A 13,795-nucleotide genomic window follows, 5' to 3' on the forward strand; every position below is an offset into this window, starting at 1 on the left:
ATTGTTTAGGGTTTAGACTCGTTTCTCATCCACACACACGAATTTACCAAAACCAACAGAAACCTATTTCACCCTCAAACAAGGAGCATTCTTAAGAGGATTGCCATCATATACACTTTTTTTTTTTTAAAAATGCTAATTTATTGGTCTTGGGAATTCGTAAAACACTTTGTGTTGTGTTAGTTGGTTATATATAAGAATCATTTTGGTTTATCAGAGTAAGTAATCCTTAAACATTTGTATGTTGTTTCATGGGCAATCGTGTGAGATTAGTTTTGGAGGTAAGGTATCTACGTCACCTTTTATAAGTAATGTGTATTGCGCGTGATATGTTGGTATTGAGAATTCTTGCTGGCATGAATGATTAGCGGTAGCGGACCATCGCGTGATGAAAATTCAGAGTGGATGCGGACTACCTGATATAACTCTGCTTGAGTACCGTGGTTATTGCCGCGGACAGCATTTGATTACTCATTTGAAATATGTTGAGGTGGTTCGTTCTGTGAGATCTGTTGAAGCGGATCTTGCAAAAGTTCATGGGGCGCTCCGCGCGCTACCCTGATTTATTTATTTTTGGTAATGTATATGCTGCTTTGTGATTATCATAGGAGAATAATTCGAAGTCATGGAAGAATCAATTGATGCATTATTTTTGTGCCTTAGAAACCAAAAAATGGAATTGTTACAAGCCACCGTTGCTGGGAATGCTAGACTTGTGCATGATTTTGAAGATACGTTTGAGACGAGTCAGACGCAGTACTTTCATGCAATGGATTTATATGTGGATCGGTTGAGTGCTTATCGGGTTGACCCTTCAGTAGAGAAGGTTGTGGCTCTGCCGAGGCAGATGAAATATTTTCTGATGCTCGTGCCCGGAAGGAGTATCGAGAAAATGAGTTACCATACCGGGCCATGAGCTGATACTTCCGGGTTTTAAGTTGTCATACCAGGTAAAGGCATTGTCCGTCAGTGACTTTGGGAATTCCCGCATACAAAGGTTTTCGTCCTGAGCATAGGCATTCATTGCTGATATGAAACGGCTCACGTGTTCTCGTGCATTCCCCTTTCCTCCGTAAGTTTTGAATTTTGGCGATGTATACTCCTCAGGTTATAAGTAATCAGCAACCTCCACGGAGCATGGTGGCTCTAGTGAATCATAAGCATCATTCTTTGTCACTCGGTATAATTAGTCTCCAGATATTTTGCGATCGCGTCTTCCGTCATTCCTTGAACAGTATTCTTCGTGTTGACCACTCTAGAATTCGTGATGTTTAGTTCCCTTGCTCGATTCAGGAGCCCACGCAATTCCTGCTTCCTCTTGATAGACGCGTCCAACTCTTTCTACATTTCCGATACATCCCGCTCGCTTGCTTCAGCAATGGTTTTCTCTTTCGATGTCTCTGCTTTCTTTTGACCTACTCCTACGCCTTGCACAATAGGTGTGGTAACCACCGCTCTGATCCATATCTCTTCATCATTCTCTCCTTGTACATCCTCCACAGTAACGTTATCCAAGTTCGGAAGTGCTCCGCCCGCTGGTGCTTCCTGGCTCGTACTTGGGAGTATCATGCTGGAAAAGAGGCTAAGAACTAGGGTTGTCAATGGGTCCGGGTCCTCTCAGGTACCACTAGAACCGAACCCGGGCGACCCAACTTATAAAAGACTGGCCCGTTTCCTAACGGTTCCGGGTCCAGTTCCTGAATTTGTAAACCCAGAACCAGACTCGTTTGAAAACCCGGGTACCCGTTGGGTATTAAGATAACTATGAAAAAAATCTTAAAAACTCAATTTCTTTCTCTTTTTAGCTTGAATCTAAATTGTTTTTGTAAAGGTTTATTATTATTTTTTAATTAATGTAGTAAATAAAGATCAAATGTAAGAAAAAAAAATGAAAAATGAAAAAAAAAAAATCAAAACCAAAAAACTAGCAAAATGCTTATAATTTTGCTAAAAGATGAATAAAAGGATGAATAACCGGGTACCCGATACCTGCGGGTACCTGACGGGTATTAGCCGTTTGGACCCGTTAAGATTCGGGTCAAATCGGGTAATTACCCGTCGGGTCCTAAGTTATTAATGGGTCCAACTTTAGGACCCGGAACCGAACCCAAATCTAGCGGGTCTGGTTCCGGTTCCTGGTAATGGGTACCCATTGGCATCCCTACTAAGAACCTCCCTCTGTGATTGCAATGTTGATAGGATAAAACGTGGGTAGGAGGAACTAGCCCTAATCACAGAAAGTACTCCCAAGATGTAGAGAAGTTTATGGAGAGTAATGGTGGATTAATTGTGTCTTCTAAGCATACTTTCTTTCCCCTTTTATAATAATTCTCCTCATCTCTCTTATGGATAAGTACCCATATGATTAACATTTTATTAAACAAGTCCCTCTTCTTCAAGTTATTAACAAACCCTAAGATGTTTTCTTTCTTTTTTGGGTCAAAGCCCAGTTAGTTTAATATCCTCTTTCATGGACTAGGACTTTCCCAACCTTGTTGGGTTAGGCCTAGTCCCCTAGTCTCTTTATCTAAAAGAGACCCTTCATAGGCTAAGGGGCTATCTATTTTAGGGTCGGCTATTTTCATGTATCAACCGTATTCATTGCAGTGGTTTTGTTTTATGCGACTAGGGTGTCACTGCCTTTTGGAGACATCCAAGATGCTGTACCCATGCATCTCTATCTTGTTAGGTCCTCCTTGCCTTCTGGGTAGTTGTGGCCTTCCAAGCATTGTATTGCTTATGAAACCGTCGGGCAATAATGTTTCCTCGACTTGGGTCTGTGGTGTACAAGTGCTTTGCTTGCACAACTCTTTTTGGTTAACTTCCATAGTAAAGATAGTACATTACATATCTATATATACAGCCTCTTTAAAGTGTGCTGTTACATTCATTGAAATCAAAAGCCCAAACAGGAAAGGAAATCTATTGAATAAACAGAATTTACTACTCATTTAGGAAGTACAATTAGAGAAATACAAGAATTAATAAACAAAATTGTGAAATGAAATGGATATCTGTGACAACAATGTGTTGTAGACAAAAAATTTACAGGAGAATCTGCATAAGAAAAAACTGCTCCACTTTATATAGATTCAACTAGTTCTTTCTTTTTACAAAGTAAGGCAAGTGACAAACCTCCATTAAAAGATCTAACCGAAGCAAAAAATGGGACCACATTGGTAACCAGGGGTGGGTTCTCTCTGTTGCGGTGGAATCCGCATCGTCACTGGTCCCACACTTGAATCCCCCGGGAGAAAAACTGCTCTGATGACACTGGGAACATATTGAGAAGTAACAGTGAAATGGCAGGAGTGGATCAAGTGCAAATTACAAAATGTGAAATATGGTTAACTGAGTGGGAGGATAGCAGAACAATGTTGAGCAGTTTAAAGAATCAAGGAAGTGGTAAGTATTGCATCTCGTAACAAAATTGTGTGCGCCAGAAGCTCCAGCCCAGATGATAAATCAACGGAATACCCAAATTTCCTTATTGGGTTTGTTTTGAAGATCCAGAAACTGCTGCAATCTCAAACCTGATTCAATAGATTCATACATAATATATAAACAACATTTTGGTTTCACAGAAGTGGGAAAGAAAGACTGGAACGAACTGACAATTCCTCAGAAAATATGGATTAGTATGAGAAAGTAAAAGAATGTGACAGAAACTGCCTTGATTGATACTATACAGTAATGAAGGATTAGCGTACTACAATAAAATTGAAACCTGAATCACTAAAAATTAAATTTTCAAATCAATTTCAACTCACTTGATGTCCCAAAGATAAGGGGTCATACCTCGGTGTCTTCAGATTCTAAACATTCACCAAATGTGCCTCGGAGGATGCTGAAAGGTCTTCTCTTGATTGTGACCTTCTACTCTGTAGCCTCATCTGACCTCGAGGGGCCCAGGAGGATCCCATCCCATTATTGTCAAATTGCATCTGACCTAAGCTACCCGAGGAGTAACTATGCGCGACACTGCTAGTTGAAGGGTGCAAAGAAGATTCCATGAACTGGATGCTGCTGCCTCCCAGCCCATGTCCCATGCTGAATGCTCTCTGCTGGGAACCTGAAATGGTAGGACTCAGCGGTGTCTTTGTCTTCCCATCTCCTAAGTAACAAATACGGAATGCCTTTAGAGAAAGAAAAAATGTCACCGGCAGAAATTAATATCGAATATATCATATCAAGTATCATATGTTGGGAGAAGACAACTCATTTATTGGATGAAGCTCAAAAACCACAATTACAATGAGAAAATGGAAAAATGTGCTAGTCAGAACAGATAGAAAACAATCAAAGCGAACAAGACTAGATCAAACCCAATATCCAATTTGCAAGCCTGAAACAAACTTAAACCCTGGTGTGATCTATGCAAACAAGTTAATTGTCTTCCGAACTCGTGATTTGCTATATCAGTAACGTAGCAAGGATACTAGAAGAAGCTCAGTCTTGCAGGAGCCTCTATTTCGATTATGTAATGAGGATAGTATACTGCCTCCTACTTCTAATGTTTATTGTTGAAACACTTTAACAGTAACAAATGCACCTAATCATGTTAATGTATGGCATATTTTATTTTGCTTAGAAAAAAGAGAAAGAAAATTGAAATTTGGTAGGCATGAGTTAGGTCATAGATCAGCTGAAATTTCTGGTAGTTGGTGGTACAGAAGTGAACTATAAAATGAGAGAGAAAAATAAGATTAATTTCAATGTTGATCAAGGAAGCGCTATAATTTCAATTATAACTTTTTATACTGTTATGAAATGGAGCCAATACAACTGCATACATGTCATAAAAGAAACTGATAAACTGACAATTAATACTTGCGACGCCTAAAAAAAGATTTACTTCTAATATGCCATGGAAAAACACTAAAAGCATGTTACTGACTTCTATAAAGAGATTACCAGCACTGATAGGATTCCATCGCTGGAATCTGAAAGCAGAGATAGCAGTTCCACTGTTTTGCCTGATGATAGGAAGATACGGCCTTCGGAAAAAATTTGGCATCCAATTGCCAACACATGATAGAGCACAAACTAGAAATATAAGTGAGATTAACAGCATGGCAATAAGAATGGCTGGAGTTATCTTCACTTTTAGAAGTCTGTACCTAGGGACCTCCAACCCAGTTGGAAATGAACCTCCGGCTTCCAATAGAGCCACCCCAAGTGTCCAAGTAATACTACCAGAACCAATAACGACTTGTGTGTCTCTAATCTGTAAGCCCTCTCTCAAGAGTGACACAATATATGGAGCCCTAAAGCAATACTGTTCTATAAAAGGTTGGGGAGCAACACTCTTTTTTGCAACTTCCCACGTCTTTTTGCAGAATTCCTGACCCTTCTGCAATATGGCATCAAGTTTTGCTTCAGGGGTTAAATTAAAAAATCGAAACACCACAAAGAACCCAGACATTGCATAAAACTGCCCGCGAGGGCGAGGCATACTATCACTTAGAGCACATGGTTGTGTCTGACAATCAATTCCTCGGCTCAAATTTGACCACTCTGACAAATTGACTGTCACTTCCGCAAGGGCAGCACATTTTTCCCAATGTGGTTCCCCAAGCAACTGGACTGCTATTCCACGTTTTCCACCTTTACCCAAATTCTTTCCCGCAACTAAAGGACTCTCACCTCCTTTGGTTACTGGGATGCACTGAGAACAAACGTATTTCTCTTTGTACCCTGACTGCAAACATGGATGCTTAATTTTAACCTTGCCACTAAATAGATCTACCTTACTAATTCCACGAATCCTCTTCAGAAGATGAACCACAGATTTGTCAAAGGCATCATTCAGTCCATAGCCTGAGAGAGAATATGCAGTGAGATGATGGTTTATGGCTCCGATACTAAGGTTTAAACTGGTGTCATCCTGCACTTGTTCTTTGGTCTCAAATGTAACTTGCAACGACGAACCACCCAAATCGAGAGCACCAACTGTTGCCTTCACTGGTTTAGACCCAAGCAAGCCCATGTGGTAGTTAAGAGCAACCCATCCATAATAAGCTTCCTCCATGCCACTGATAATCTTAATCCAATCTCTCCGGCACATAAATGATGATTTCCTTAGTATGGACCATGCCTTATCCATAAGCCAGTCTGAATCTGATCGTGGAAGCCTACGAACCCCTGCAGTAGCATAAAGGAAGAGAGAAGTACTCTTGTGAGCATTCTTAGGTATTTGCTTCTCGGCCCAGTTAAGAAGTGGCTTTATTGCCGCCTTCAGGCCACTTGTATTGCGCACCAGCTTATCAAATCCAGGCTCAGTTTCCATCCGCTGATAGGCCCGCCAACCCTTGGAACTAGATTTTCTGTTAATATCTTTGGGTATTGATGTCAAGACAATTGGGAGACTGCTTTCTTCTTCGTGATGGATAAGAGACTCGTATACATAAACTCGAGTGCCTGTACTTCCACAATCAAGTACTACATAAAACTTTGATGCTTCTTTAGACCAGTATGGACCAACATATCTTGTGAATATAAATACCAAGAAGAAAAGTATGAGTAGACATAAAATAGCCATGACTGTTCGTGTCCATCTCCTCCTTATAGACTGAACTACAGAGAAGGTTTTCTCCTTTGAAAAGCTCGAACCACCATTTTGTCTATCTAAAGAGCGGGACAATTTTGCCCGAACAAGACTTTGGTTGATACCAAAGTCTAACTTGCCTTCTTCAGGGTCATGCTTTCCAAATGTTGAAAACTCCTGAAGGGATGATGCCTGTCGCATATTGCTATCCTGTCTGGGATTGGGTAACCCAAAACCATTAACTGACCTGTTCTGAGAGACAATCCTGATGATGCAGAAGGTACAATTGGAGACTCTGAGATGGTCACACGACGTGCTGCAGCTGAGAGACCCAAAACAAAGTCCACAATATTGTTATGTGCCATTTGGCAGAAGACGGGCATGCTTCAAACCTATCATTATATTCTAGAATTTTGGTTGGCAAACACATGAAAGGACTCTTGTTTCCTCTTATCCACTTAAAATTAGACTAATGAAGGAGTCAAAGACTTCTTTGTTTTTCTGCCCTCAGTTTCAATGATTATATGTTTCTTCTCTTTAGCAGCTCCGAGTGGTGACAAGAGATTAGATATGTATGAATACTTCCATTACAGAATTCAATCAGCCGAGAACCAATAAGATAGCTTATATAATTTTAGAACAAAGAATACAAATTTGTGCATATTGATCTCTTAGACCTAAGAGCATATAGAGAATAAAGGTGTCTTTTGTCCATGCAAGGACTCTTGTTTCCTCTTAAAGATATCAGAAGTATCTTTAAGGAGTTATACCATATATATCTATATAAATAACGGCTAGACTTTCACTTATCGAGTTATAGACTAGAAAAGAAGCCAGCAAGTGTCAAGTTTTATTACCAAGACACTCAAGTCTTGAATCACCATTTTCCCACATCCACTTAACAGTAGCTCCTTAACATAACACAATAATCAATTATAAATTTATGCGGAGAGTCATATATTACAGGAACTTACATGAGTAGAATACAACTCCATGTCTAAAATATTACCTACCACAAGCAAATCTTTTAGAATCTCGTGAGCAAAATGTAAGCGAATACCTAACTAAACTTGACAAAGACAAACTGATTCTTGGCTAGCAACAAAGGTTGGAATATCCCTCTCAATCAATTTCATATTCTTAATTGAAGTCATATATATACAACTTCTGTGTTATTTTACAATTGTAACTATTACCTAATAAAATCCCTAAACCAACATTCAAAAGTTGACCATCACCAGTAATACATAAGCTACATTCAATTTTGCGTCAACTACTATGAGTAATACCAAAACCCCTTTGCCCCCAATTTCCTACTCAACAAAATCCATCAAATCCTTGAAATGACTACAGTAGTAAAGGAACTAACCACATTGTAATATAAAATATAATCCGAAAAAAATGTATATAGATCTCTGAAAATGAGTTGATATAAAAATAACCTAGATCAACAAAATCAGAAAAAAGAGTAAAAATAAAATAAAGAGGAGAATAATCAGAAGAACTTACAGAGACAGCCAGAGATATCTTCCAAAGTTGAGAACTCAGTAAATCAAATGAGTCTCTTTCGAGATTTTCAGAGGTACAACGTTAAAATAAAAAATTAGGTTAATCTGTGTCTGAAATTGAAGAACCCCAACTAACAAAACTGGTCAGATCGAAGAAAAGTTGCTCATTCAAAACAGACTCGTTTTTTCCTGTGTTAATCCTCTTTCTCTCTCTCCCTGCCACGCGTACACAAGTGAGCGCGAGAAGGACTTGAAAGTTGAAACTGAATGCGCTTCTGTTGATGTGGAGTCCCTGTCCTGTGATGGAAATGACACCAGTTCTGACGTCTCCAATTAGAAAATGACAAATGGAAAATCACTGATCGGAATATTTACAAAAGATGTGTCACGTGGGGATTTTTGATTGGATGAATAACGTGTTGAGAAAAGAAAAGAATAGACACTGTTCTCATGTCAGAAAATAATAATCAATTAAGATAGTTGGAATTAATAATGAATCGTTAAATACAATTAAGATACTAATTAGTAGTATAAGTCAGTTTTGAATCTTGATAGTTGAAATTAACAATCAAAAGATTATATTAAAAAACAACTAATCAAGATAATTTACACGACTCATAAGTCATAATCATGGGTACCCAAATGTGAGTACTATTAAAGTCATGAGTCAACAGAAGCATTCCTCTGCCCTTCCTATTTGAAAAAAATGATACATTGATCCGAGAATTTATTTCGGGTTATCCCCGAGCAGCACTAATAGAAGTAGGGCTCTGCTAATTTTTTGGGTGGCATTCCACTTTCTATTAGTGCTTCCGAGAATTCGAAGCAAATGCTCTCAATTCAGAATTGTTGTTTCTATGTTTTGATATTTACTCTTTCGATATAACTATTTGTGTTTTATTTTCTACGAATTAAAACTTTCTCAAAAAACAAAATGGATTCGGAGCTTCAATGAATAAAACTATCCAAAATATACCGGGGGACTTGATTATGTTAAAATACAAAAATGCCCTTTATTGAACTTATTACCTTGTTGCCCATCTCATAACTAACCTAAATCTAATCAAAGATCGGAAACAAAATCTTTTTTTTTCTTTTTTTGAAGAAAAATGAATTTTATTGAACCATACAAGGATACAACAGATCAACTTAAACCAAACTACAAAGAGACTCAAGACTAGCAACAGAAAGATTCAAACCAACTGACAATAAAAGCAAACTCAACCTTAAATCTAATTCATAGCCATTTTCTTTCTCTCTTCTTCTTCTCTTCCATTTTCCTTTATATTTTCTCCAACTCGTTTCAATGAGCCAATAACGATTAATCGTAGATTCTCATAATATCTCATCGTCGATTAAACTCTTCATATAAAAGATGACAAGGACAAAGGAAAAGCGCAGAAAAGAAAAATGAACATGTTAGAACTTTAAAATCAAGAATTGGTGAATAAATGAGTTCAAACAAAAGTTAATACTCTATAAATGACTTCTTTGAGGTATGAATTGAAAAACCCACCATTTATTTCTGCTTCTGTTTGGTTAAAATGTTCGATTCGACTAAGTTAGGATTTAAAAAATAGTTTCTGAAACTTTCTACTGACTTGGGAGTTCTGATTTTTCCAGCATAGTTGGAAAAATAAAAACTCTCATCCATAAAAGAAGTCTATAGTTCGGGAACAATATTACCCAGTCGTAAGTGTTTGTCTACGGTTATGATGCTCCTAGCAGCAAGTGGTTATATTAAGCATAAAAAATCAGAGTCTGGACACATTCCTAAACGTAATAACTAAATTTCCCAGCTGTAACTTTCATGTCCTAGTCGTAATTAACGAAGGTATACGGCTAGGAATCTGAAAATTCCTACACGTGAATATATTTATGGTAGGTCATATCCAACATATAGGTTTTTTTACGGTTAGGATTTTTCTATCTGTATATATGTTTATTGTTCGAACTTACCCAATGTCCCAACCGTAAAGAGTTTTAAAAAAAAAATCCAACTTGTACTTGTTTTGTAAAAAAAGAAGATTGAAAAATGTTTTATGATATGTATTGAACTTTGTTACATGCATCTACTGAACATAGTCTTTAACATAGTTGAGAAAGGAAAGGAAAAGAAGAAGAGAACACAAGAAGTAATACCAAGAAATGAAACGACTCTAGCCTCTCCTCATAATAAACCATTGGGTGCAGAAAAAAAGAACCAAAATGCACTCATCATTTATAGGGATACAATACAAGAGAGTAGTAAACATGCAATTATGGTTTCTCAATGATAAAATGAAGAGGTTCAAGAAGAAGACATATCTAGATGCACCCACAGTAAGACAAATCATTGATTTTATGGTCTTTTTGCCTGTCAAGAGCTATGGGAGACTTTATGGTGGGCCAAGTGATAGGTCGGTCGTGTTTAGTTACAAATCTTCCTGGGCGAAAAGGGTTTGTGCAGCAAAGGTAATACTCAGATTCAAATTTAATCATGGATTATTTGGTTACAAATCTTGTATTTTATTTATAGATTGTTGACTATAACAACAACATTTTTACGATTTATGTGGGATCATAAGAAAGCGGTGCATAAACTGAAACACCAACATGTGAAGTATTGGCTGTTGGAGGAAGAACACAAAGATATGATAGTGATGTTAAAAAATTTTGGAGTTATAACATATATGTTATTGTTGTTGACAGTAATCATGCATTTCGTACTATTTTCATTCATATGAACATTCTAGTACATGTTTGTTGGTGAAAACCATACAAGATTTCAATTCTGCATCAAATATAGCTTTAAACATGTGATTTAGAGCCACAAATTTTAATCTAGACTATACAATGATAGCATGATCATATTAGTGACAAGTTTATGCATAAATCTATACAGATTCTCATGCTAAATATGGAAATGACCAAAATACTATGATTAATATCAACATTAATTCTTAGCTAGTACTGATCTATAAAGAAAACTTGATTTAAGAAGATTAATTATAGATCTAGAATTCAAATTTTCGTTTTCATTAAAAAATTACTACCGATATTTAGATCTAGCCATGGCAAATCCTTTTTCATGATTTGATTTTTTTAAATTAGTATTTTAAAGTTCAATCTTATTTAAAATCATCTGATTATACTAAAATTAATATTCAGATCATGAAGACATGCACATTATTATTTTTGTGTAATATTTTTATGTAATTTTACTGAATCATGCATAAAGATTATATTTAAGATCTGTTGTATGATTATAATCATGAAGTTTTAATAACCTAGTCAGCGTCAATGAAGATGAAGATGCGTCAACTCTATCGAGAAGTGTTAGAGCAATGCTCGGTTTCATCCACAAGTTTTACTATCTCAAGCTTAATGTCAATGTTAGATAATCAAAATTATATCTTGATTTCTAGTCTACTAAATCAAGTCTTGGACTATGTTAGAATTTGATAGTTGAGTATCAGACATCACCCTCGATTACTAAAGATCGACGAAGACACTTGAAGAATTTTTGTATCAAGTATGTGAAGTCGACTGAATCATTCTATTTACTCACTATATTACCATTATATTTTTTGAGACGATGTCGTATGATTTCTAGTAGATTCACAAAGAAGAAGTTTCGAGTCAAGCTTATCTTGTTAAAAATATCGAACTATGACTTTAGCAAAGATATTCAACGATCCTTAACAGTAAATTAGTTCTAAGCAATTTATTGTTTGAATTAGTTTATGGATCAATTGAAAATTGTCCATGCAAATGATTTTATCATGTGGGAATGTTTCAAACATCATAAGAGAGAAATATTGAACTATCTGATATTTCTGCTCATGGTAGGTTAGGTTGAGAACCAGTTTGCATACCGTGAGTTCAGTTGGGAACAATTCATGAACCGTTGTGAACCGAATTCTTGAAGTTGGTATTATAGGCTAGCAATTGGCGAACCCGGTTCACGAACCGTGGTCAATTGATTTCGGTAGTGTTGTAGGGTTGGCGAACCCGTCTCACGAATCGTTGCACCCTGACGTGTGAACAAGCCTAACGGTTCACAAATCGTTGTACCAATTGTCCCAACAGATTTTAACGGATGCTCAAAAACTTATTATTTAAATATGTTTAGCATTGCTAAAACTCTCTCAAACACTTATAAGACTTTATTGATCACTCAAATATTTATATGTGCATCATGAATAAATTCTGAGGTGTTTAGATAAACATCAACTTATTTTTGGTTCTTTCATGTTTAAATATACATTGTTAGTGCATCATGAATAACCATTATACACGGTTCCAGAACTGGTCCATAGTGTATATTCTTCCATTGTATTTTCAAGACCTAAAAGTGTTTGCTTGACTCCCAAGTTATCTTGGCTTGAATTCTAAGCATCTCATGGTCTTTGAAAACGATATATAGATATGCTCTTTCAATTAGAAAAATCAATCCTTGTTAGTGATAGATCTATCGATAAAGAAAAGATGAGAGATTGTTGAGTCTATCCTTGCTAGGTTAGAGGATTATAAGGCGAGTACTATATTATTACTTTTCCAACTAAGAAGATAAAACATTCAATTCTTTAGACAGAGCAGTATGCTACTTTATTATGTTCCTTATCACACATTTATATTTTTATTTTGAAAACTACAACTAAAAGTTAAACAAAAAATATTGAAACCCAAATATACCAATTTGATGCACTCCGAAAATAATAAATGAACAAAACAAATGAAGAAATCCTGATTTGTAATGAGTTGGATAAACAATCACCATAACACCCTTTGTTTAAATCAAGATCATATGAATGGAGATATTCTCGAGTATGAACATTATACATAATTACTTGGAAAATAAAATTCTTGTCCTAAATTAACATTCAGTTTATATCAATTTTTGACGTATTAACTGTTGAGCTTTTAGAAATAATTTTGTGAGAGTGATATTTCGAAATTCTCCACGTGTTATTTACTTGATGCTCGTCGCAAGTGCTTCAAGTACTCGACCTCAGTTCATTATGTTGTAGTTATCGCCAATCTAAAAATTTCATGGTGAAATTATAGAGCATCATGAAGCTCCGATAAAGCAACAAGTGCTTTACTGATCAACTGCACAAAATGATTAAAATCATGGTATTTATGTTTGAAAGCCCCCAAATTGGATCAACATATGATAGGTGCTTAATCTAAATTTTTTGAATGTCAATTTCATACTTTTTTAATTATATTTCTTGCATTCTACCTCGTTTCTATTTTTTAGTCTTTGTTAGGATGAACCAAGCAAAAAAAAACAACAGAAATTGCGCCTATAAATGAGCAAGAAAGTGAAGTCTACTAATGGAGAATGAGCAAGAACTAGATGGAATTCATTTGAATACATCATTTCTTGTCACTAATTTTTAGATATTGAAATATGAAGCCAATGCAAAAGAATGAAGTCATTCCGATTTGGATGAAGAAGTAATGAGCAATGCGTTGAAATCAACTTTGGTTTTGGTTGTTGGGTTTTATTGGGCCTGCGCGAATACGAAAGAAAAAATTAGGTTTTTTATTTCTAAATCAAAGAAACTTGATCCCAATAGGTTTCCAAAGAATAGAAATAAAGGATACTTGATGCCCAAGCATTGAAATAATAAACATATAAGGCTCAAACAAGACATCAACCACTAGAGAAAAAAGAGATATTCCACATTGGGTTCCCCCCCTAATGGGGAAACCATTATTCTTCCTTTGTATATTTTCCATGGGTTTTGAG

General features: G+C 36.3%; 1 protein-coding gene across 2 annotated transcripts; it reads right to left on the minus strand.

Moving 5' to 3' along the window:
* Nucleotides 1-2,964: 2,964 nt before the first annotated feature.
* Nucleotides 2,965-8,282, minus strand: LOC113338723 (probable apyrase 7). 2 transcript variants are annotated; one of them, XM_026584096.1, is made up of 4 exons: nucleotides 8,057-8,282; nucleotides 4,915-6,869; nucleotides 3,799-4,114; nucleotides 2,965-3,533 (listed from the first exon to the last, which is right to left on the minus strand). In XM_026584096.1, exons 2-3 carry the CDS (start codon nucleotides 6,746-6,748, stop codon nucleotides 3,816-3,818), a joined length of 2,133 nt encoding a protein of 710 aa, XP_026439881.1. In that variant the 5' UTR covers nucleotides 6,749-6,869; nucleotides 8,057-8,282; the 3' UTR covers nucleotides 2,965-3,533; nucleotides 3,799-3,815. The 2 variants fall into 2 exon arrangements, with proteins under 2 accessions (XP_026439881.1, XP_026439880.1); XM_026584095.1 differs by having other exon boundaries at nucleotides 4,915-8,282.
* Nucleotides 8,283-13,795: the final 5,513 nt, after the last annotated feature.

Source organism: Papaver somniferum, unplaced genomic scaffold (assembly GCF_003573695.1).
Source record: "Papaver somniferum cultivar HN1 unplaced genomic scaffold, ASM357369v1 unplaced-scaffold_19, whole genome shotgun sequence".
In the NCBI taxonomy this organism is placed as follows: Eukaryota; Viridiplantae; Streptophyta; class Magnoliopsida; order Ranunculales; family Papaveraceae; genus Papaver; species Papaver somniferum.

Coding starts and splice junctions, on each gene's coding strand:
- LOC113338723 (XM_026584096.1), bottom strand. CDS start 6,748: ATGCGACAGGCATCATCCCTTCAGGAGTTTTCAACATTTGGAAAGCAT. Junction 4,115..4,914: donor ATGGAATCCTATCAGTGCTG/GTAATCTCTTTA, acceptor TTTGTTACTTAG/GAGATGGGAAGACAAAGACA.